This window comes from Thermochaetoides thermophila (genome assembly GCF_000221225.1).
Source record: "Thermochaetoides thermophila DSM 1495 unplaced genomic scaffold scf7180000011816, whole genome shotgun sequence".
In the NCBI taxonomy this organism is placed as follows: domain Eukaryota; kingdom Fungi; phylum Ascomycota; class Sordariomycetes; order Sordariales; family Chaetomiaceae; genus Thermochaetoides; species Thermochaetoides thermophila.
This window is the reverse complement of record NW_006383032.1, coordinates 3,814,859-3,837,067: the sequence shown is the minus strand read 5'-3', so window position 1 is coordinate 3,837,067 and position 22,209 is coordinate 3,814,859. Positions and strand designations below refer to the sequence as shown.

Sequence of the window (22,209 nt, the reverse complement as noted above, 5' to 3'; positions counted from 1 at the left end):
ACACTAAGTAGCGTCGATGGGATCATATGACGTTGATGGCTTGAGCAATGTAAACTACTAAAAGCGTTTGTTGTTGACAACCGACGACAAACGCGGGAGGTGAAAAAAAGGTCCAGTGCTCAATCAGATGAGCTTCACTGTTGATTGCATGTGTCTCTAAGGTACATTTCCTATGATTTGCACTCCAGAATCTGTACTCTCCAGAGCCACAACCACGCGCACCTGCATAGTGTCAACAAGCACTCCTCATCTGTTCCCCTCCGCCCATGGCTCCATGCCCAATATTGCTCCACTGATGGTCATGTGGGGTGTTTTGCCTAAGATACCTATGTATAGGTAGGCACAGCGTTGGCAGACTGCAATGTGGGGAAAGGTAGACGTGAGTCGCATGTGGACGCACTACTTACGGGTTCCAGTTTGGGACAGCCTACGATATGCCTGGCTATCTGTGGATAATCGCGGCCAGCACCTGGCCCGATACCTCGGTCACCAATGTCCTGCCAGGCCAACAACCAAGCCACAGTAGTCGTCCAAGCAAACAGTCCGACTATTACTACTTTTTATGGAGCTGTGATGCTGCGCGTGCAGTGCTGGTGCTGTTGTCCGTCACGTCACGGGCGACTTCATGAGCCCTCCAGGCACATGGAAGCTAGACGCTCGAAACTGGAACGCCACAGAGTCAAAGTTTGCTAATTCCAGGATCGATGGCTGGGTGGTGGGGCCTGACCTTGTCGTTGGCTACCCACAGCAAAGGTGCACTGTGTGGCCAATCCTGTCACAGAATGAACTGCCACACCGTCTCGTCATCTTCACTGGGTCTTGGACCTATTTAAACTGTGACATAACGTCGTCACATTACTCGCTTGTTAGTAGCTGCCCTTCAGGCCAGACTTTGGTGAACGCTAAACGCGTCATCCCAACATGACCATCATTCCAAGATGAGCATAGCAGAAGCTTGAAACCATGAACCTCCAGCCAAATGTACATTGGGCTGTGTTCTTAAGCACTGAATCAAATGAGCGCCCGTCTTGCACTTCCAAAATCCAAAGGTGGGGTATAGCCAGATCAGGGAGGGGTGTTTCGGTAACTTACAAAGCTGCCAGACGCTTTCAAGCGCGTAGCGTTCGTGACACGGTTCCCAACCACCTGGCAAGAAGACACTTAAAACGGCCGAGAACAGCGGAAGAAGAGAAAAAAAAAGAGAGTTACACTAGACACACTACATATTAACTGGGTAGGTATGCAACATATGGGCTCAGGATGTGCTGATTTACTCCATGCTGGTCTTAATCCTAAAAAAACGCATCGGAAGACTTCGATCCTCGCTCACGTAGGGTTTTTGCTTTGCCAGGGTCTTTTTGAGAGCCCCGCACTCAAAAATGGTGGTCACAGTGTCTGTCCATCCAGTCGAACGGTGGTGACTTGCATCGCATGGACGGCGGCGATCTTTCAAAACGCACAACACACGATGCCTAACATCATTCACTTCGTGCCCTGGTCATAGCCTGCCCCGCATATTTCTGCGTAGAGGTAATAGTCACTTGCAATACCTACTATCTACAAATATAACTTTATATCTAAGGTCAAGACCTTTGATATAGATAATTATATCTCAGGTTTGTAGCTCTGTTGGATGTAATGCCCGCTGGCCAGACAGCTGCTGGACACTTAGCAGAAACACGCGAGAAAAGCACATCATCTGTCTTGTGACTCTTGTCATGTCTGCGGGGCTTTGGAAGGCGGGGATATCGCCCCCCAGGTCTTGAGAACCATTGTCCAGTCAGACAAAAGCTATCATCACTCATCACCTAGTCAAGTTCCATGCGTGCAGTCACCCTCGGACGAGGCTGTACCGGCAGTGTCGCCGGCACATATTTTGCCTCTGCCTGCGTTCTTGGTTGGTCTCTCTGCTTCACCGCCAGATAGAATATATGAGCCGACCGGTTGAAGTTGGTGTCTGCATGCCGTTAAAGATGCAGCATTCCCATGTTGTTGGATCATTGGACAGCAGACGGAACCGCAGTCCAGCATCTACTGCCCGAGCCTCGAGAACCAGAGATTTCCATCAATGTGTAGAAATTTGTCCTTTCACTTTGAATAAACACAGGCACCGATAATTACAACCCGGCCAAATTAAACCGGGCATCAGATCGACTTTGTTATCTCTCAATCAGGGTCCATAGTTTGTTTGAGCCCTATCGCAAGTTGCGAATCCCACATGGTTGAATGCACGTCGATTGAAACGTTCGCTTAAGCCTCTGCAATTGTTTAAGTTTGAGCGCTTGTCCGAGGCTGTTAGTGAACATGCAGGCCGTTTCGCAATGTGTTGCGCGACATAATGCTCCCCGCCATACTGGACCCAAAGCCGTCTTGCTCGCCAAGCCAATGGTCATTGCGTATGCCTGGTAATCTTTTCTTTCCATTTGTGCTAGGTAGTAGCAAGCTGCATGGAGAGCAAAGGATCTAGCCATGCCTCAACAAAGAAGCGTCCCGGGATACTTGCACGGCAAGATGACGTTAGCCCTTGTCATTGCGGAGTGTATGCTCTACCCAAGCTTGGGCGTGGGGAAATATCCCTATCTCTCCTCTTTGACCAGCATTGGGGCTCGCTCCCGTGACGATGGAATAGAGACGTTGCAAAGGTCGCGGCTGTAATTATATTTGCTTACGCCACCTTACATAGTTACTTTCTCCGCTGTCCAGTTGCTCTTCGCTCTTCGTCAATTGCGACCGGGGAAAGGTGCACCAAGCATGCTTTGAGTGGGCAACCAAATTGGCTAACCCCTGTGGGCTGGGTAGGCTTTGCTGTTGTGGACTTTCACGGTTTGGTTCGTTGATCTCTGAACCCTCCCTCACTGTACCCCTCACAGGAGATTTATTCGGCCAACAAAGACCAAGCTGTTTTTCTCCTGACTGGGTTCGCAGCTTTTGTTATCATCTCCATCTGCACCTTTCCAGGCTGCTGCTTCTCTTGGTCCAACCTAAACACTATCCCGTCGTCCCCCTAAACCCGTCAAAGCTCAACAAGCAATAACCTATAGCACCAGCCCGTGATGCCTACATAGAATCTATCGCGAGAAATGGCAAAGCAAACTGTTACCATGGCCTTCTTGCAAACCCGCTTTCGCGTCATCAACCGCGTGCCCATTCCCTCGATCGTTGACCCCCAAGCTGCTCGTACCTATCTCGGCACCTACGAGTCTCTGATAACACCCAATCCCTATTTGGAACGGTACGAACTGCGAACGCTAGATGCCGCAGAGCAGGAGGAAATCCGACGTGACCCTTTCTACCCTCCCAACACAACCCACTGGCAAGGCTACACTGTCTACGAGCGCGTGCCCATCATCCCAGGAGCCGGAGACTGGGCAACAACTGTGGTCGAGATCCCCTGCATCTTTTTAACTTCAGAGTATGGCGTCCTATGTCGTGGTGATGCAACTGGCGGCGTGACAGTAAAAAGTCGTTATGAGGTCAGGAAGCGTGGAGAGATCCAGGAGGGTCCTGACTTGGTGGTTGGTCCAGGTGAAGAGGGAGATTACGAGCTAGTGGACATTTCGGAAATTAATTGTAATTTGGTCGTGAAGCCGTTTGTCAGGGAGAAGCTCTCGAGTGGCCACATCGGCATTTTGAAGACTGTTGTGAGCAAGTTGGTTGAGCAAGCAAAGGCATCTGCAGCCAGTTTCTAGGGGATTAAAGTTGACCTGGCAATGATGGTGTCTGTAATAGCTTGGAAACTTTGTTCCTTTCACATTAACATTCTGTCATCACTGTTGACTTGCGTCCACACTATCAGTTCCTGAGATACCCATCAAAAGCAGGAGAAAAAGAGTCTTCTCCATTTAATACCAAAACTGCTCTGCTCAATGTGACTATTTCATACACAGTGTCGTTGCACTTGCACAGCATATTGGAGAGAAAAACATCATCGAAGTTGTACCATCAAGACTTTTGCTTCTAAGTTCGATACTCTGATCGATGCGCAAAAACTTTGAGTGCTATCCTGGCGAACAGGCCAAAGGAACACAGCTTCCACTAAGCAGTCAGCATACTGACAACGACCTGTAATGCAAGAGTAGCAGTAGAAAGTGTACATCTGTACCATACAAGAAACGTATCATATTGACCGGTATCTATACTCAGCTGTTGCAGCTGTCTAGGAAACTCTTGAGCCCAAAGGGGTGAAGTATCCTCATTGAAATCTGCGTTTCTCCCTTCTGGCCACACATCACATTAACCCCTACTTTCGGTTTCCAAAGGGGCAACAGATATCCCTAACCATCCGTCTAAAACAGAACATGAAAAATATAGTGAAACAGAGAGATCGTCAGTGTCATCAAGTAGCCTAGTCGTCCAAAAGGATGAAGACTCCCCGCTGTCCATGGAAAGGTTCCAAAATGGAAGTGTCCAGGAGGTGTTCTAGAGGGATGGCAAACAAACGACAACAGTAAAAGTGCGATCACGCCGTTTGTAAACAAAAGGTATACAGATATCCATGGGTGACCGGCATCAAGTACTTTCCAATCCGCCCAAAACCCGATTAGAAAGAAGAAACAGAAACAATACAGATAAAAGAGGGATCAATGAAAAGAGGAATAGATCATCTCCCACCATAATCACTGGCATAGCCCATCTCCCCAAAGCCCTCCGGCATGCCGCCGGGACCAAAGCCTGTCCCGGGACCGCTAACATACCCTCCGTCATCGCCATCGTCATAATCGCTTGCTTCGAATGCGCTCCCGCCACTTAGCTCGTCTTCTATGCCGCTACCGCCACCCAGGTCGGGTGCCGACCAGTTCATTTGGGCAAGAACAGGATATTGCGCGAGTAATGCTTGCGGCAGGATGAGGTTGCCGCTGGGATCCATGGGATAACTGGCAGCGGCGGCGTTGGGGTCCATGGGCATGCCCGGCATACCCGGTGATCCCTGCAATGCCATAGCCTGCTGGAACTGCTGTTGCTGCTCCCGCTGCTGCTCGCTCCAAGCGCGCATACGTTCGGCCATCTCTTCGTCTTGAAGCGGCTTGATGCAGATACGGCCAGCCTCGGACCGGAAATGACGGCCGAGAGCGTCGGCACGAGCAAAACGTCGGCCGCAGCCCCACTGGCCGCCATTCTTGAGCTCGCCCTTGCAAACAAACTTCTTTTCGCCAGAATGAAGACTCTCGTGCCGTTTGCGGTCGTGTTGGCGGGCAAAAGCCTTGCCGCAAACCGTACAGACGAACGGGCGTTCGTCAGTGTGAGTGCGGAGATGGGACCGCAGATTATAGGCACGTGTAAACCGCTTGGGACACAAGTTGCACTGGAAAGTCGCGGGATGCTTCTGGACGCGCTTGGCACCAGTGCCGTCCCCCTGGGCGTTTTCTGGGTCCGCAAGACGCAGTGCCATGACATTGTTTGGCACCGACGACGTCGACTGGCGTCTTCTATTTGTTGATGCAGCGCTACTGGAACGATCAAATGGCGACAGTGAGCGAGATTCTGACCTGATGGCCGCGGATTCTGGTGAGAGACTGCCAGATACTGATGGACTTCGCTGGTGAACAGCCAGATAACCACCGCCAGTGTTGTAGGGATCCGTTACAGCGCGAGGGCGCCTAGGACGTCCTGTTCAGAGCCAAACATGTGAGTCTCCTATCGATCAATCTACGAATGGATGCTTGCGAAGAACATACCTCGCTCTGGGGGTGTCAGAGCATCGATATCAAGGCTTTTGGGAGGTTCAAAACCACTCTTAGCTGGGGCAGGAGCAAGTTGAATGTTGATGGATGGGGGGGCAAGCATCGGTGTCTGCTGTTGTCCCTGCTGCCCCTCAGTGTTATCTTGAGGGAGTTGAGGAAACTCCTCTTGGGGAGGCTGCAAATACGGCGATGGAGCAAAACTAGGGCTTGGGGAGGAGAGCAGGAGGTTGGGCGGCTGGTTCATGTCGGTTGGCCGCTGGGGCATGATCCGCGGCGAAATTGCCGGGCTATGGGACGGGCTCCTGGCACCATGGGGAGTGTGTGTGCCGTGGTCGGAGATACTAAAGTTTCGGAGCCCATGGAGCTCATTATACACTGTAGGATCCTGGGGGGGCAACAATGGCGAGCAGCTGGGATCTATCTGATCAAAAGAGTCCGTGCTGACAAGAGCCGGCGACGCCGCCGCAGACGAAACGTCCGAATACTCGGAAGGAGTGCGCCGATGGCTCTGCCATTGAGGACCGCTACGGGTCCAGTCTTTCTGCCCCGGGAAGAGGGCATCCTGAGGCCCAAGTGAGACACTGCGTGAGTGTCTTCCAGGAGACGCACCGAATGGATGCGGGGCAAAGCGAGGAGAGTGGTTGACAGAGCCGGCCTGGTGAGGCTCGGGACTGAGAAGATGAGGAGGGGTTGGATGGGGATTTGCCTGTGTCATCATACCGGGGTCGGAAACCGAGAATGGCGACTGTTGTTGTTGCTGTTGATGATGCTGATGCTGTTGCTGCTGTTGCTGATGCTGTTGCTGCTGTTGTTCTTGCTCCTGTTGGTGTTGCTGTTGTTGCTGCTGACTGTCGGTGCCAAACAGTGAAGTGTTGAACTGTGGTTCGCCTGGAGTTGAGGGGAAGATGGTAAAGTCCGTGTCGAAGGACTGGGCAACGATGCTCGGCGGCTGCTGAGTTTGGGACTGCGGAGTTAAGGTGCCAGGCGGCGGGGCACCGAAGGCAGACAGGTCAGATTTGACCTGCTCAGCAAAGGACTGGGTTAGATCGAAGGCAGCGGCAGCAGAAGGGTCGGCAAAGGGGGGCTGCGTGAAGGGCTGTGGCGCAGCCTGCTGGTTGCTCAGGAAGCTTCCGGTGTTTGCGTCGTAGACCGAGAACTCGGGCTGGTGCACGGAGAAGTGCTGGACGGCGGGGTCGACAAGGCCGACACCGAGACCGATGGACGACGAGGACGATGAGGGCTCATTCAAATTAGGAAAGGGAGCGGGTGCTGGCGAGTGCTCAGTCCTTATATGAGGCTGCTGGTGGTGCGTTGCACCCCCGCCGGCAGAAGGGCCCGAAGGAGATTGCCTGCGAGCCTGGGGCTGCTGTTGGTCCATGGAATAGATCGTGGAGTCGTGGATCGAGGATTCGTCGATTCGCCGGTTCGTCCTCACTCCCGTCGTGACCCTGGCTGGATCGCAGATTCGAGGCGGATGATTGGGCTGTGCGGGCCTGGACTGTATTTTACGTGGTGTTGCTGTCTTTAGAAGCGCAGCGACGAAATCTTGCGATTCAGCCTGCCGGTCGCGGTGGCAGTGCTACAGTTGCTGTGAGGCTGTGCTCTGCGACACGCGCCGATGGACCTATGGAATGATGAGCAGTGCTTGTATGAGCCCGGGCAGTGGATGGATTGAATGGATGCTTGGACAATCGGTCGGGTCGCTGCCAACTGGAACGGTAAGAAAAAACCGCTCTTTTTTACCAAGCACACCCGCAAGTCTGCTGCGCTGCAATTTTGAGCCCCGCGCGACAGCGACCACGATGGAGGTCGGGTTGGATGCGACTTACGCCTTGGGCCTGTCTCGTTGCTGTCGCAGAGAATGAATGCCCAGGGTGCTGGGCGCCTGATCGGGGGAATCACTGCGTAGCCGCCCGTGGTCCCGTCACGGGCGCTTGGTCCCTCGCCCCGTCCCTCAATCTCACTGTTCAGGGCTATCCGGCATCCTCCCCTCCACCCCGCTCCTCCCTTCGCTCCCAGGCGTTGGACCCCAAGGAGCCGTGGCGGGGCTTGACGGTCCCGCCAGACGCTGGCCGGTCTGCAGGGGTTCGAATGGATCTAGGGCAGCCAATCAGCGCTCACTTCTCTGCTCACCTTCCGTGACATGCATTGATCCCCATCCTTTCCTCTATTTGCCAGCTTTTGCTTGGCCGGGTCGCCTGGTGTCTCTTGTGTATCAACTGTGGCCCATAGTGCTGCTGCCGCTGCCGCTGCCCACATTATGACTGCTCAATCCTTCAAAAGACGTGTTGATTCCCCGTGGAATGAAGACAGGAATCGAGAGCGTAGGTGTTATCTCTGGACCTACTAGCCCCTGGAGAGAATCGTGTGCGCTCAAGTCTTCCCTCTGCTGAGATCAACCGATATGAACAATCGTTTGAGGAGAGCTAGGGAAACAGGATTACAGATTACGCAGCGCAGAACTGGTCGCTCCATTGCGGGCTGCTGCTGTAGTACAGTGCTTACCCCCTAAGTAAGGTTTCTTAACAATTGCTTTAGCCCCGAGGGACGATAGCCTTTACTTAAACGAATTACACAACTGGACAGAGAGTGAGGTTCATCATACCCATGCTGACAAGCATGTTATCAGGCCTGCATCGTTTTCCCAGTGGGAACGAGAGAGAAATACTTTTGATCTCAGCGGTAACGTACACAGTAGTGCTGATTCTCAGCACTCTCAATTAAGAGGAGATCAGCATCCATTTCGCCGCATCCCTTACACAACCTAAATTTTAATGCGCCAACCCAACCCGTTCTGAAGGAGAAACGAACCTAATAAACACAGTTGAGCCGTCGAGAAGCAGAGATGAGAGAATAAGAACTGAGGCCATTGCTTTTCAAGACTCATCCGATAACCTCTTCGCGTTCATAGCCTGTTGGCTTCAGCACCGGATTTGGCCTTTTGCCAGCAGCCTTGAACTCGCTGACAAATGGGTTTGGATCATCTAGTTTCAAACCACTCAGCGTGTGGTTAACTCCCCGGTGAACGGCCTCATCTGCCTAGCGTGTGTGTTAGCCGCATTCCTCTCCACAGTAGCAACCATACTGCGGGATGGACGAACCCTAATGTACATGATTAGATCCTTCATCGTCCTCTTTCCCTCGGGCAGGCGCCAGTACTCGATGGCAATCTGTGGAACGGGGAAGTTGGGATCAGACCACTTGGGCAAGTCACCTCTCTCGATTTCACCGAGAAGGCGCGTGTATGTATGGACTGCCTCTTCCTCGAGGTAGCCGACAAAACGATGTGTGATCTTGGGAGAAATCAGGTAGGTGAGGAACAGGGCGTTGAAGAAGACGCCCTGAGAAAGGATGATCATGGTTTTCATGAACCACCCCGGCTGAGCCATGCGCATAAACGTGAGGAGGTGCATCCTCTCGTTATATGACTCTTCCAACAGTGTCTCGATCCAGCCATTGTCCCGCTTCATACGCCTTAGCGATGATAGATGCCTGAGCATTCCCGCCACCATTCCAGGCACACCGGCAATAGACTCGAGGAAGATCAGTCGCACTTTGCGATTGTTAGCATTCTATGACTGCGAGCCAGCTCTGCAGGGAAACATACCCAACCACTGTGCTTCCGTCAAGGGCTTCTCCGCAACCAATGCCCTGGGATCCTGCATGTTGGGTTTTTGGCCTGGCTTCATGCCGGTTGCAAGGTCCATGAACCACCGACATGTCCTCACAAACTTATATGCGATCCAGTCGCTCATTGTCCGTGGCTCCCGGTGGGCTGGAACGGCGGATTCCAATTCCTCCTGTGTGAAGCCATGGTGCGGCCAGGCTGGAGGTGTTCGGCGAATTAATGCTGTTTCTTTAGCTGGGAAAATGTCACGAAGTTGCTTGGCACATGTTGTCGTGAAACTTCGTGTAGATGAAGACGAATCCCTAAGTCTAGGAGCTGTTGCAGCAACCCGAAGAGCAATAGAGTATCCGAGTCCAACTTGGCACACTGGAAATAGGTTGGGTATTGCAATCTTAGTGACCTGAACTCCCTGCTTCAACGAGAGGATAGGAAGCTTCCTCCTACCCGAGATCAGTATCATGGGGAAGGAAATCTGAGATTAACGTCAGATGGCAGTCGAACGGAGCCAAGTTGGAGTGCAGTGCTCAACATGGAGTGATGCTTGGAAATCCTTGAGATGCCAACCTTTGCTATGTGCTGCCTATATATACATAGAGCGGATGATAAGCGGCACACCAGATCATAAAAACCCTGAAGAAGCCATCCTTGAACAAATGCCACCGCTCGGGAAAGCCAGGGATGTGAATTTCGCCAGAATCCATTCATAGCTCGTGTTGACAGTCTCTGATCGGTGTTCCTCCAGTCCTCCTGACCTTGCTGGAGAGTGTAACACGGAAGTGAAGCACGGATTCTATTGGAGGTGGTGAAACGAAGGTCTTGTCCCTGGAAAGCAGGGTGTCAGCCTGCCTTCCGGAGAATCCCGGGAACAGTTTACCAGGCCCGTCCGGCGGAGCCGGCTGCATACATTCTACATACCTTACCTACCGAAGCACTGGAGGGACCTACCTAGGTAGGTGGCCAAGAAACTTCAGACATCATCACAGCTTGTGAGTACAAATCAATGAGCGGGCTTGATCGGCATTCAACCACCGGGCACACATCATGATTCTAAAATTTGCATGTCTCAAAACAATATATCAACACTGCAGTAGTTAGATGAGAAAGCGCAGGCACTGCCGCGCCCACGGCAAAGGACGGTCGGTTCTCGGTGCGGGTCCCGGCTTCGGTCTGTTTAACATGGAAACTCCGGGCTAGGTGATAGAAGGATTAGCTGCGCACTGACTCGCTGGGCTCCGTGACAATGACGGATTTCTTGTTAAGCCTCAACTAGCAGATTGGACGGAGCCCACCTCCATCCTCCCAACACCTATATGAATAAAGAGCTAATATCTGCGGGTCGCCATCTTCTCCTATTGCAATTTTTTTGGGCGGTTTATCAAGTTTCTGGGTTGAAGCCGCAAGTAGGCTTCCCAATTTTGCGCAAGCGAAAATCGCATCGTTTACGGTAGTGGTCTTTGTGTTTCTATACTTGACGAATGTGACACAATCGTGAAGGATCTGATTCATGTTAGAACTGTATGTTGGGTGATGGGTACGTGGGTGTGTTTTTGGTTGGGGGGGGGGTTTTAAGATTGAGAGGACTAACCATATAATAGGCGTGTTTTGAGGACACCCCGAACCTCGTTGTTGATTCTTGCCGAATCCGCTTGACGCCGCCATGGCAAGCAAGAGGCCTTAAGCACGTTAGTGATTGATCCATTGATGCAAAATCCAGAGAAATATAAAATCATCCGAGTGAGTGGAGGAAAATGGGAGGAGAAAGGTAAAATGATGTGAAATCAATTGAAAAAGATGAATCAAATGAAAACACAACTCCAAATGAGGTGACAGCTACCGACTACAGAATTACAATGATATGACTGGGTGTGCATATTTTATAGCGCATATTTTATAGCAGGCTTTGTAATGTCATGAATGGAATCTTTTATGATTTTATAATATTAATTTATTAATGACTCTTCCAATGATGTTTACTACTGTTTGGATTTTAGGTTGAGAGGGTGAATCTTAACGATGGCTCTTTGCTTTGTACTAAGCACAGGGCCTTTGCCCCCAATCGAGGGCGCTTTGAGCCACCTGGTATGGCAGGCCGCATTGCGCTAGTAGACGCTGTGAGTAAATATAACACAATGACATTCAACAATTGGATCGTAGGTGTTGCTGACTCGGTAAGGAGTGCGATGTGTGGAAGATTTGTGCATTTGTAGATAGCAAAGTGTCAAAAGGCGAACTTGGAAATTTACAAAGTGAGAGAAAAGGGGAGATTGTTTCGAGGATAACGCCTGCCAATGCGTCGCTTGGTATGCGCCCTAGAAGGCTGTAGAAGTTATACATCTCAGATACGTTGGCTTATTAATCTAACCACATATCTAAATATCATTTGGAATGTTATGCATGTAATCAAGGAAGTTTTTAGATTTCTCAAAAGATTCTGTCTCATTTTTAGTCATTCTATTGTCTAAATAGAGCAGGTGCTTATAAACTATAGGGAAAGAGCTTCATGAATGAAATACTAATTGGGAAAAGAATGCTCACACTTAGGTGGTAGGCAAGAAAATCACAACAGGTTAGAGTCGATCATTATATTAGTGGAGCTGGTTTATATGCTTCATGCTCCTGTAAAACGAAGATGCTATTATAGAACAATATCATCACTTTGCTTCTGAAAGAAAAAACGCATAATGTGCTCTTTGCAAAAGAAGGTCAAGCCCAAACACACCGGTTAGAATTACTTAAGTGTATCACCAGCACTTTGACTAACAGCTTTCTCAAGCAGAGATAAAAGTAGCCTCGGTGAAGATGACTCCCTCCTCAGTAACTTCTTGGTCGCCAATCTTGAGCTTGAGAGAGAGCTTTTGCTTTTGAGGGGAGTACTGTGCAAGTCATTGTTAGCAACTTGATAATGAACAAAAGATCTAGGGATGATGACAAACCTGGTAGATATATGGCTTTGTACCAGCAGCTGCAGCCACAATGCTCTTGACAAAACCCGGAACCTCAGCCATGACATCTATCCTGTCGAGCCTTTCCTCCAAGGCACCCTCAATCACAGCAGTGACGGGCTTGTTGTCCTTGGTCTTGCCAGCCCAAGTGTATTTGATGATGGTGGGCTCTGGCCAGTCATTTTGACTGTCGCTCTTGGTCTCAAGATGGGCGACATCGCTCTCACAACCAGCCACAATGATTTCACCATCTTTAGCAATACCACCAACAGCCACAACTGTCGAGCCATATGAAGGTGGGGTGGTGAATTGCATCAGAATGGCTGAGTAAGTAGGCCCCTGGAAATTGCAGAAATTCCACTTGGCGGCGGCATGATGAGGCTTCATCCCCTGGAGAGCATGGGCAAAGAATGCCCTTCCCTTGAAATCAATGGGCCCGTCCTTGGTGGTGATGGTGCCCTCAGACTCGCATCTGGGCCAAAAGAGATGACGCATAGAGCCCCAGGGGTTAGAAAGATCGGTACCGAATAGGGTCTTGCCTGTCTTGCCGGCCTTGAAACCCGGTGCCGTCCTCCTGACTACCAAGTTGACGATGGCATTCGGGTCATTCATCGACTTGATCGTGAAGGTAGTGCCGTCCTCGGAAAGCTCAACCGCCAGGTCGTTGGCATAAAACGCAGTCTTATCCTCGCTGAACTCGTGGTTTATCAAGGGAGTCGAGCACCAGAGGTGGGGCTTGGAGCCGTCGAGGCTGAAGATCTTGCAGTTGAACTGGCAGGTTGTTCGGATGCCGCTGCCTAACTGTTAGCTAATGCGAGCACGGGTGTAGCGGTCAGAGCATACGCCAGGCTGCTGTAAATGACCTGGCAAAACGCGAGCTGGCCACCCTCCGACATGAAGTAGAAGGTCTGCGTTTCGACACAGGTTGACTCCAACGCTTCCCACCGGAGATCGTCCCGGGTGAGCTCAGTGTACGGGGTCGTCACGGTTTCCTCCGCGACGGACTTGATGGCAGAGGGGCCATAGATTGGCTCCTGAGTGCCGGCGACGTTGGCCAGCCTGCGTAAGGAGAACAAGTCAGACCATATGCTTTCGCGTGGGGGAAAAGGGAAAGCGGCAAAGGGTGATTTTGAACTTACGCTTGCTGCGCCCACCTGAACATGATGAGAAGTGTGGCGATAAATAGAACAACAACAAATCAAAATAGGATCGAGCCGCTGGCAGCCAGGTAGACAGGAACTAGCTAATTTTGACGTCGAACTGCGGGTGTGTTGCGTCTGAGTTCAAATGGTTCACCGCCGTCAAGGGGGGATGGCTCGAATAAAAGCGAGGAGTTTGCAAAACGGGCGCTAATAGCCCGACCAGTGGTGGGACGCTGGACGTCACCTCACAGGTCGATTTGTTAGCTCAAGTCACAGTCAGCGCGCTCGTCTCTTGGCAAAGGGGGTTGGCACCCGCTAGAGAGGGGCATTTGTGGCTGAACTCACCATATCCGTGTCCACGTGTCTGTAGTGTAGGGGAAGTCGTTACATAGGTTATGTAAGAAATGGCAGTTCATTGCGTAAATTACAATCATTGCAAGACTGTGTAACGGCAATGTGGCTGGTGTTCTGCTCACTCATACGTTACGGTACATCCACCCAGAAGGGCGGAAATTTTTGGGGCTGCGTCCTGCTCCAGAACACGACGGCTCCTCGACAGCCCAATAACGCCTTTCCGGAAGAGACCGAAGCTCGACCTACGCGCCCGAGACCTTCCCCCTCCCCCGCAGATCCTCACCTGCCACGACTGCCTTCTCCAAGCCTAGCCGACTCCAGACAGAACAATGTCCAAGGCACGGGCCGCGACTGGTGGTGTTGAGCAGGTTGTCAAGATCATTGTCGGCGCTGGTCAGGCAAGTCCCAGCCCACCGGTTGGCCCGGCTCTTGGTAGCAAGGGTATCAAGTCGATGGACTTTTGCAAGGTCTGGGCTCTGTGGGAAGTGACGTGAGGGACAGGAAAGTGCTGATATAACATTGCAGGAGTTCAATGCTCGGACAGCGCACATCATTCCCGGCACCCCTCTACCTGTTCGGGTAACAGTGAAGCCCGACCGGTCGTTTACCTTCGAGATCCGGACTCCTCAGACCTCCTGGCTTCTCCTTAACGCGGCTGAGGCACCGATTGGCAAGAAGGGCAAGAGGAAGGGAGCGAGTAACCCGGGCCACGAGACTGTCGGCACAGTCAGTCTCAAACATGTTTACGAAATCGCGAAGATCAAGCACTCCGAACTCCGTCTTTCCGGGCTGTCCCTCGAGGGCCTTTGCAGGTCCATCATTTACCAGGCCAAGTCGATAGGAATTAACGTTGTGCCCTGAGGGCAGAGGGTTATGGGTTTTGAGGCTGGGCTGGTTGGTTGCATACGGCGTTTACGGTTGTTTAAGGCAATTCGGACAAACAGCGAAATCAGTGACGACCATCACATCAGGCGCATAGAGACTACGTCGCCTTGTATACTATGCTGTTGTACAATACCACATCTGTTGCTTGACAGAAGATTCCTGGTGCAGCAAATTTGGATCTGGGCTATCAGTCCATGGCGGGATTGGTTGTTCTATGCGCCTCCACGGCCTGGCAGCTTCGGGGGATATGGCTGGTTCCACGTCCTCGGTGACCACCTCGAAGCTCAGTAGGACTTACGAAAACACCAACGGGCTACCCATACCCAAGCATGCTGGCCGCACGACTGACCCAAAAGTGCGAACCGGCTGCATTGCGGCATCCTTCCGGCATGATGGATCCGGCGGAGCTAAGACAGCCCGCTTGAACTGGGCTGTCAGCAGGTCCAAAGACCGACGATGAACGGATGGCAGCACCGCATCCTACAAGGAGCTCGTTGCGCCGTAACAGAGTTGACTTGATCTGTAGCCGAAGTCCAAATGCGTCTTGGGAGCGTCTCGGCTCTTGTTGACAGGAATAATCTCGGGTCGCACTTCAATCCAATGCGTGGAACCAGGTGGTAGGGATCCACTCTTCCGTTTTGGGAAGCATGTGCCCTTGATCGAGAATACCCGTGGACCTCTGGAGGTTGCCTAAGCAGCCTTATCTTTGCATTGTACCGGTCCGTGTTAGCCCAACGGCTGGAAGCCTGACTGATACTGATACATCCCACGAGTCATTGAGTCAATCGAAACTTGGTGAAAGCTGAAACGGAGGGGAACTCCGTGGATTGCGATGTGCTGGTAAAAGTCACAAGGGGTAAAAAAGCCAAAAAAATCTAAGAGGGACACTAAGCGGCGAGCTTCAGGGGACTTTACTTGGCTTGGGGCCCACAGCTGCCCGGAAAGAATCGCCAACAACGGGGCGCCGGCCAGCCGGATCCATCGCACCCTGACAATACCACGCAGTTACAAGCTCGTCATCGTGCCTCTCGCGGAATGCAGCCAGCGTTCGTAGCGTTGTGACAGCCGGGAGCCATCTATGGAAGTACCTGCCAAGTAGCTCCCCGTGCCACACCCCACCACGTCGCAACGACATCAAGGTCGCCGGCGCTGTTATCGTCTGCGCTGCCATTTTCCTCTTTGTTCCCGCCATCACTGTGCCTTCCCTCGCGCTGCTGCAACTTGAAAGGCATTGCAGCATCCAGCGCGGCAGGCGCTCTCTCAGCAGCACCATGACGACCAGCACGACCGTAGGCGACCTCAACGTCCGGACGGGAGGTAAGGATTTACCCGAGGTCCTTTGCCCCTCTTTATCGCTCGATCCCCCACGCTCCGAGGACTGTCAGACAAACGCCGTCAAAAGCGTTTGCGGGAATGCGCGACTTCTCAGGTCCCATCGCTTTTCGATACGATCGCAATTGTGTTCGTGTGTTGACATTGGCCCTTTCAACTGTCAGATGCAGTCCGAATTACTACCCAAACGCCAAACAGTCATCCAATCCAGTCGCCACCTGCAGTCCGCTTTAAGTCGACCATCGAAGAGATTGCGATTGCCCCCAACGATGCACCATCGTCAACCCTGCCGGCCGCCGACGGCACTGCAGGCTCTCTTAGTGACCCCGGCCAGGTGACTACAGATGAAATCCGCGAGTTTTCCAACAGACTGAGTGCCTGGCCACCTCAGGAGCGAAAGATGAACATCTTTTCCTATGAGCCGTTTTCTCTGCCTCCATCAAGAGTATGTTCCGCCTTTAGTACCGTTTCTGTGCTCTCGTGTTCGGGTCAAATTCTGGGCGAAGCGACCTCGTGGTCCGGCTTGTGTTCGTTTGTGTTTCGGGAGTGGCCGTGTTACTTTTCTTCCTTCCCACAGAGCTTTTGGACCCAACAAATGGCACTGTCCTTTGTTTGAGCGTTTGCGGGCATATTTCGGTGCTAAAGCATTTAGCTAACATCCGGCGTATCCAGTCTACGTCGCGCGACGATGAGTCTAGAGAGCCGAGCCGCCAGCCTACACAAAGCTCAGGCGGTCATGGCTCACCCTGCCTAACTAGTAGTGCTCGTGGTGCGGATATGAATTCGCCGCCTCTCACCCCAGCTGGAACCGGCTTTGCTGAAGGGGGCCAAAAGCGAGAGCCCTCTGGTAACCATGAACCGATAAGTCGTGGCCCCGATATCATCGCCCCGCATGAGTCAACCCAGGAGCCGTCATCCCCGGCTTCTGCGCAATTAGCTGTTCCTCATGTCACGATGGCCGATCGCGGAAGGCTTGCTCGGCGGCCAGCTACCTCGGAAGGGAGAGATCAGATGCAACATACACCTCTCGGTGACCATCGTCGGGGCCTTTTCTCTATCGGCGCTGCAAGTGCCTCGGTTTCACCAGCCAGTTCAGTCTCTCCATCCCGTGATTCCAGTCCATCGCGAGCTGCCACAGCTTCTCAATTCTATACCCGGCAAATTCTACCTCCTGCCGAGGCAGACGATCCTTATGCAGCAAGCAGACGACCAGCGCAAAAGGGCATTGAGCCGCGCTTCATCTTCGCAAAAAAAAAGAAGCATAGTTCTTCCAGTTCGTCCCTTTTGAGCTTGCCTCGGGCCTTGGGGGACAAACGGCAGTCAGATGATGGCATTACACATAGTAGGAACAGCTCGATGGCCGATCTGAAACGGTTCTTCAAGTTGGTTCCGACCAGTAAATCCAAGCGGACGGCGTCACCGGCCGCGTCCATCCGATCGGGGAAGACATCATCAAGCGCCAAAGGAGCTCAGATACCGTTCGGCGATGACCATGGCCTGTCATCGAAATATGGTAAACTGGGCAAGGTCCTCGGTGCTGGTGCAGGAGGGTCTGTCAGACTCATGAGACGTGCCGAGGATGGGGTTGTCTTTGCCGTCAAAGAGTTTCGGCCCCGGCATTCTTACGAGACAGAGCGCGAATACGTTAAGAAGCTCACGGCGGAATATTGTATGGGCTCGTCGCTCCATCACGGCAACATCATCGAGACCTTGGATATCGTGCAAGAAAGGGGCAAGTGGTATGTGGTGATGGAATATGCGCCGTACGACCTGTTTGCCATCGTTATGACAGGCAAGATGACTCGAGAGGAAATCAGCTGCTGCTTTTTGCAGATTCTGAGTGGTGTCACGTACCTTCATAGCATGGGCCTAGCACATCGGGATTTAAAGCTCGACAACGTGGTTGTCAGCGAACGGGGCATTATGAAGATCATTGATTTTGGTAGTGCCCATGTCTTTAAGTACCCATTTGAAAGCGGCCTCGTTCTTGCGTCGGGTAAGTAGCATGGCTTTAGTGGCATCTTTTTACTACCCTGACAAACTTTGCTAACGTGTCCCTCAGGCATTGTTGGTTCAGATCCATACCTCGCACCAGAGGTGTACGATGAGAAAAAGTACGACCCGCAGGCAGTGGACATCTGGTCTTTAGCAATCATTTTCTGCTGTATGACGCTTCGACGCTTTCCCTGGAAGATTCCAAGGCTGTCGGACACGTCATTCAAGCTGTTCGCGGCCGAACCGACACCGGGTCATGATCCGAAGAAGCTGATCCTTCCGCACTCGGCGTCCATGACCGCGGTAAATGACACACCGGCAAGAGACTTTGATCAACAGGCCCTTGAAAAGGAGGACGGGAAAAGAGCGAAAGAGGAGCCCATCTCTAAGTCAGAGAACGCCACGGGAGAAGCATCCAATCAGCAGGATGGGAAGCCACAACAACCAGCACCGGCCGGAGAGAAGAAGGAGACGATACGCGGGCCCTGGCGTATCCTTCGACTGCTCCCTAGGGAGACTAGGTACATCATCGGCCGCATGCTGGAATTGGATCCCAAGAAGAGGGCCACAATGCAGGAAATATTGGATGATCCGTGGGTGGCCAACACGGTCATCTGTCGGCAGGCCGAGAACGGCCAAGTATTCAACGCCGATGACCACACGCACGTGTTGGAGCCTCCGTCTCCTCCACAGAAATAGAGCCCTGGTGTTGAGCTGTCTGACACGGCGGACTGTCACGGTACCAGATAACATTTACTTCACATGTCTTTGTTGTCGTCAATGCTGGATAGGTTTTGGAATAGGATTAGCGAATCCCGTTCAGGTAAGGCCCCCTCGTCCGCCGTGTAGGATACTAGAAGGTGGGGCGGAGAAGGATTTTCCTTTTATGGGTTTCTGTCTGCAGTTACCGTTTTACTGTTTTTGGGCGTTTGGGTTGGTCTGACCAAGAAAGCGGGCACTGGACATATAGACCTGGGCTCAGTCGGTGGTTGGGGCAAGCTGCTTTTTGCGACTGGACTTATCAGCATGGGTACATAGGATGTTAGGAAGATTGGGCAAGTTGTTGATAGAGCTCATTGTCTGCATGCATAGCTGCGCATACTGTTGGTATAGATAGAGGACCTGAAATTGAGATATCTTGTTGACACTTCCTATTTCATTTTTAACGTGAGCTTTGCACACCCCAAGGTAATGAAATGAGTGACTCGGGGTCCCTGTTCGAAGGTCAAATGGCATTCCAAACGACCGTCAGTGGCATAGAATAGCTCCAATACTCTGTGACTAGCCCGGCTCCTCGCCGGGGATAACAGCCTTGTCTTCTATTTGCTTTCTCTAATTTTCCATGTTTTGTTTCTTGTCCAAGTTGCCGATGAACAGGGACGCTTTGGGCGGAGCCAACATGACGCTGGATAAGTGGATCTGGGCCCGGCACTCGGCGGGGAGAAACGACGGATCCGATAGGTCCGACAACCAATGAGCGGTGCTGCCGGCTGGCCGGGGATCCACTAAAAATTTGGAGACATTCTAGATGGTTTTAGAAGCTCCCTGCTCCCCCCGATGGTGTCTGCTCTTGTGCTATAGAAAACGGAACTTTCTTTCAGCATTTAAACTTCTCCATCTTCCGTTCCATCAGGTATCACGTCCTCGCTGCAACTTCATCCCGTCAGCCTGCCCTCTGCTGAACCTCACTTACACCTTACAGCCTGCTACAGCTGCTGCACAGCACACCAATCTATTACAATGGTGAGCTCCAGCCCCGCGTCTGCGCTGCCATTGGGACTGGACAGCTTGGGATGAGGAGAGAGCGTGTGTGAAAGAGAAATAGAGAAAACTGCATACCTCGAACCCAAGCTTCGAACGCCTTCTCGTTCCAGACCCTTTTCTTCTCCGCTTGCGCTTATCACGCTACCACTAACGCTTACAGAAGGCCACCGCGATCCGCAACATCAAGTCACTTGTTCCCCTCCTCGACCGTGTGCTCGTGCAGCGCATCAAGGCCGAGGCCAAGACCGCCAGCGGCATCTACCTGCCTGAGTCCTCGGTTAAGGAGCTCAACGAGGCTCGCGTCCTGGCCGTCGGCCCTGGAGCCCTTGATAAGGATGGCAAGCGCGTGCCTATGGGCGTACAGGCTGGCGACCGTGTGCTGATCCCTCAGGTATGATAATACTGCGTTTTCCGGGGCTCTGGTCTGCCAAACTGATTCTCTGGGATGATGCTGACGCAAACGCCTGCAGTACGGTGGCACCTCGATCAAGGTTGGCGAGGAGGAGTACCACATCTTCCGGGATAGCGAGTAAGTCTATGTTCCCCTTGGGCTTCGCCAGAGCCAGTCAACACTGAAGGTGTGGCAATATGAGTGTGGTATATTGACATGCGCTGCGTGTAGGATTCTGGCCAAGATCAACGAGTAAACTGAATGTACAGAAATCAAGATACCCGCATGAGCAACGTGTACTATAATGATGTATTACAATACAACTCTTGTATGAGTATCCTTGGGAGGCCATCGCGGCCATGTGTAATGCTGGAAGGCTGGCGCAGGTTTTGGACAGGTTCCTGCGGTTGCGGCTGCATCAACTTCTCGGTTGGGTCGGCACTCTGTAAAGGAATACACGGTCATCTCCACTCATACGGATTGCCCCTCAGTTCTTATTGTCACGGCAATTTCTCTCTGATCCCGCGCGGATCTGTGAGGTTTTTGGGGGCTTTGTACTGTGTCGCCATCAGCTTTAAGGGGCCTATGACGGGTAGCCTTTCTCAGTGCAGAGGGCTGCGCGGCCCTGCCAGCAGCGCAGCTACAATGCGTTCGGAGGTCTTGAGGGAACCGGCATCAGCGTGGATGGCTGCCAAGAGAAAAGTTTTCGGGGGATTTATTACCGCAGCGTAACTTTCCCGCTCTCCCAAACCGCCATCACAATTTTAACCCTTGCCCCTGCATGCCGCACGGCTCACGGCTCAGCTTGGGCTGCTGACATGCAGCGCTCCGATATTTACGTTGCCTGCGTTGCAATGATGACAGGCGAGCCGAAAGTTGTGCATCTGGACCTGAGTTGACTGCGTGTTGACTGTCAGATATATACAGGCCCTAAATATGCGTCTGCCGAGAGGTTCGTCAGAATGTCAACATGTTTTCGACTGACAACAGCAAAAGCTTGGCTTCTCCCGATGTCTACGGTATGCTGTAAGACGACACAGGATTGGCGCTTTTCTGGCCCCGTCGGCGCTTGCTGTCACTGGCCTTGGCCCCTTGCGCGCGAAAGCGGCGAAACCATAGGGCTGCAAAGTTCGAAACACGCTACTTAATCTTGGCCCGCTGCATTCAGCTGCCGGTCCCCACAAATGTTTCGTTTCTAGGTTCCTGCCATGGTTGTCGACGATCCTGATGAGCTTGTCAACCCAGCATGCATCCACAGGACCCCAATCCCAGCTGGGAATATTGTTCGTCGCCTTCCATGCTTGTCTTGTCCCGAAGCACTGGAGCAACGTTGCACAGGCCCGGAGGGTGATGGTTTCTGGCACACATCGTTTGGATGTGAAGGCCCTTCTCAAGAGCCTATCACCCGGCCGCGGCCTTGTCAGGGGCACGGCGGCAGCTCAGTTCCAAACCATATGGCGGGCATGTTGCACAACGCGGTCTGACAAAGGCCATCCCTCCCTCCCGGTTTGGTTGTTCCAAGTCCTGGCCCGACCTTGCTGCGTTTGCGACGCATTCCTTCAGCCCTTTCTTTGGATAGGATTGAGTGAATATTTCGAGCAGCCAGGGTCCAGGGGGTAATGCGGCAAGACAGGTGATGAACATGCAGGAGACATCACTTCATACGCAGGTTGAGGACACGGGCCAAGGGCTCGATACGGATATAGACTCGAGTGTCTGGTGACCGGGAATCCTTTCCATTCCCTTGTCTCCGGTATCTTTTTTTCCATGGGCGTGGTATTTATAACCGCTCTCTCGGCCGATTCTTCTTGTCCTAGCGCGGGAGCAGCCATCTTTTTTATCAACACAGTCATTTGGTCCCTAGTTCCAGGTCGTAGCGGGTGTCTGCCTCGAGTCTCTTTCAGGGCCCGCTACTTCACTCATTTGGAAACCCAGACTTGGTCTTAGACTTTAAACCTCATTCCTTAGGTCATCATCCCCATTGGGCTTCCTCGCTCTCCTTCAGTTAACGTCCTTTCCAATCCTTTCGAGTCCTTTCTTTCTCGACAGTCCTTATGCTTCCTGATCCGAGTGTCTGACATAAACTCCTTGAACT

General features: G+C 52.3%; 7 protein-coding genes across 7 annotated transcripts; 4 read left to right on the top strand and 3 right to left on the bottom strand.

Moving 5' to 3' along the window:
• Positions 1 to 3,101: 3,101 nt before the first annotated feature.
• Positions 3,102 to 3,689, top strand: CTHT_0031450 (uncharacterized protein; the record flags this gene model as incomplete). The annotated part of the gene is made up of 1 exon (XM_006693525.1): positions 3,102 to 3,689. One exon carries the CDS (start codon positions 3,102 to 3,104, stop codon positions 3,687 to 3,689), a length of 588 nt encoding a protein of 195 aa, XP_006693588.1.
• A 911-nt stretch (positions 3,690 to 4,600) lies between these two features.
• On the bottom strand, positions 4,601 to 7,940 carry CTHT_0031440 (uncharacterized protein; the record flags this gene model as incomplete). The annotated part of the gene is made up of 6 exons (XM_006693524.1): positions 4,601 to 5,426; positions 5,487 to 5,607; positions 5,676 to 7,174; positions 7,511 to 7,582; positions 7,646 to 7,758; positions 7,815 to 7,940. The coding sequence occupies 6 exons, from the start codon at positions 7,938 to 7,940 to the stop codon at positions 4,601 to 4,603; spliced, it is 2,757 nt and encodes a 918-aa protein (XP_006693587.1).
• Positions 7,941 to 8,564: 624 nt separating this feature from the next.
• On the bottom strand, positions 8,565 to 9,346 carry CTHT_0031430 (uncharacterized protein; the record flags this gene model as incomplete). Its single annotated transcript, XM_006693523.1, has 3 exons — positions 8,565 to 8,720; positions 8,783 to 9,234; positions 9,289 to 9,346. The coding sequence occupies 3 exons, from the start codon at positions 9,344 to 9,346 to the stop codon at positions 8,565 to 8,567; spliced, it is 666 nt and encodes a 221-aa protein (XP_006693586.1).
• A 2,731-nt stretch (positions 9,347 to 12,077) lies between these two features.
• Positions 12,078 to 13,413, bottom strand: CTHT_0031420 (uncharacterized protein; the record flags this gene model as incomplete). The annotated part of the gene is made up of 4 exons (XM_006693522.1): positions 12,078 to 12,182; positions 12,243 to 13,044; positions 13,095 to 13,310; positions 13,391 to 13,413. 4 exons carry the CDS (start codon positions 13,411 to 13,413, stop codon positions 12,078 to 12,080), a joined length of 1,146 nt encoding a protein of 381 aa, XP_006693585.1.
• Positions 13,414 to 14,076: 663 nt separating this feature from the next.
• CTHT_0031410 (mitochondrial 54S ribosomal protein uL11m) lies at positions 14,077 to 14,608 on the top strand (the record flags this gene model as incomplete). Its single annotated transcript, XM_006693521.1, has 2 exons — positions 14,077 to 14,214; positions 14,273 to 14,608. 2 exons carry the CDS (start codon positions 14,077 to 14,079, stop codon positions 14,606 to 14,608), a joined length of 474 nt encoding a protein of 157 aa, XP_006693584.1.
• A 1,295-nt stretch (positions 14,609 to 15,903) lies between these two features.
• On the top strand, positions 15,904 to 18,658 carry CTHT_0031400 (serine/threonine-protein kinase-like protein; the record flags this gene model as incomplete). Its single annotated transcript, XM_006693520.1, has 4 exons — positions 15,904 to 15,949; positions 16,129 to 16,409; positions 16,637 to 17,960; positions 18,027 to 18,658. The coding sequence occupies 4 exons, from the start codon at positions 15,904 to 15,906 to the stop codon at positions 18,656 to 18,658; spliced, it is 2,283 nt and encodes a 760-aa protein (XP_006693583.1).
• A 1,041-nt stretch (positions 18,659 to 19,699) lies between these two features.
• CTHT_0031390 (putative mitochondrial 10 kDa heat shock protein) lies at positions 19,700 to 20,370 on the top strand (the record flags this gene model as incomplete). Its single annotated transcript, XM_006693519.1, has 4 exons — positions 19,700 to 19,702; positions 19,884 to 20,114; positions 20,194 to 20,252; positions 20,346 to 20,370. 4 exons carry the CDS (start codon positions 19,700 to 19,702, stop codon positions 20,368 to 20,370), a joined length of 318 nt encoding a protein of 105 aa, XP_006693582.1.
• Positions 20,371 to 22,209: the final 1,839 nt, after the last annotated feature.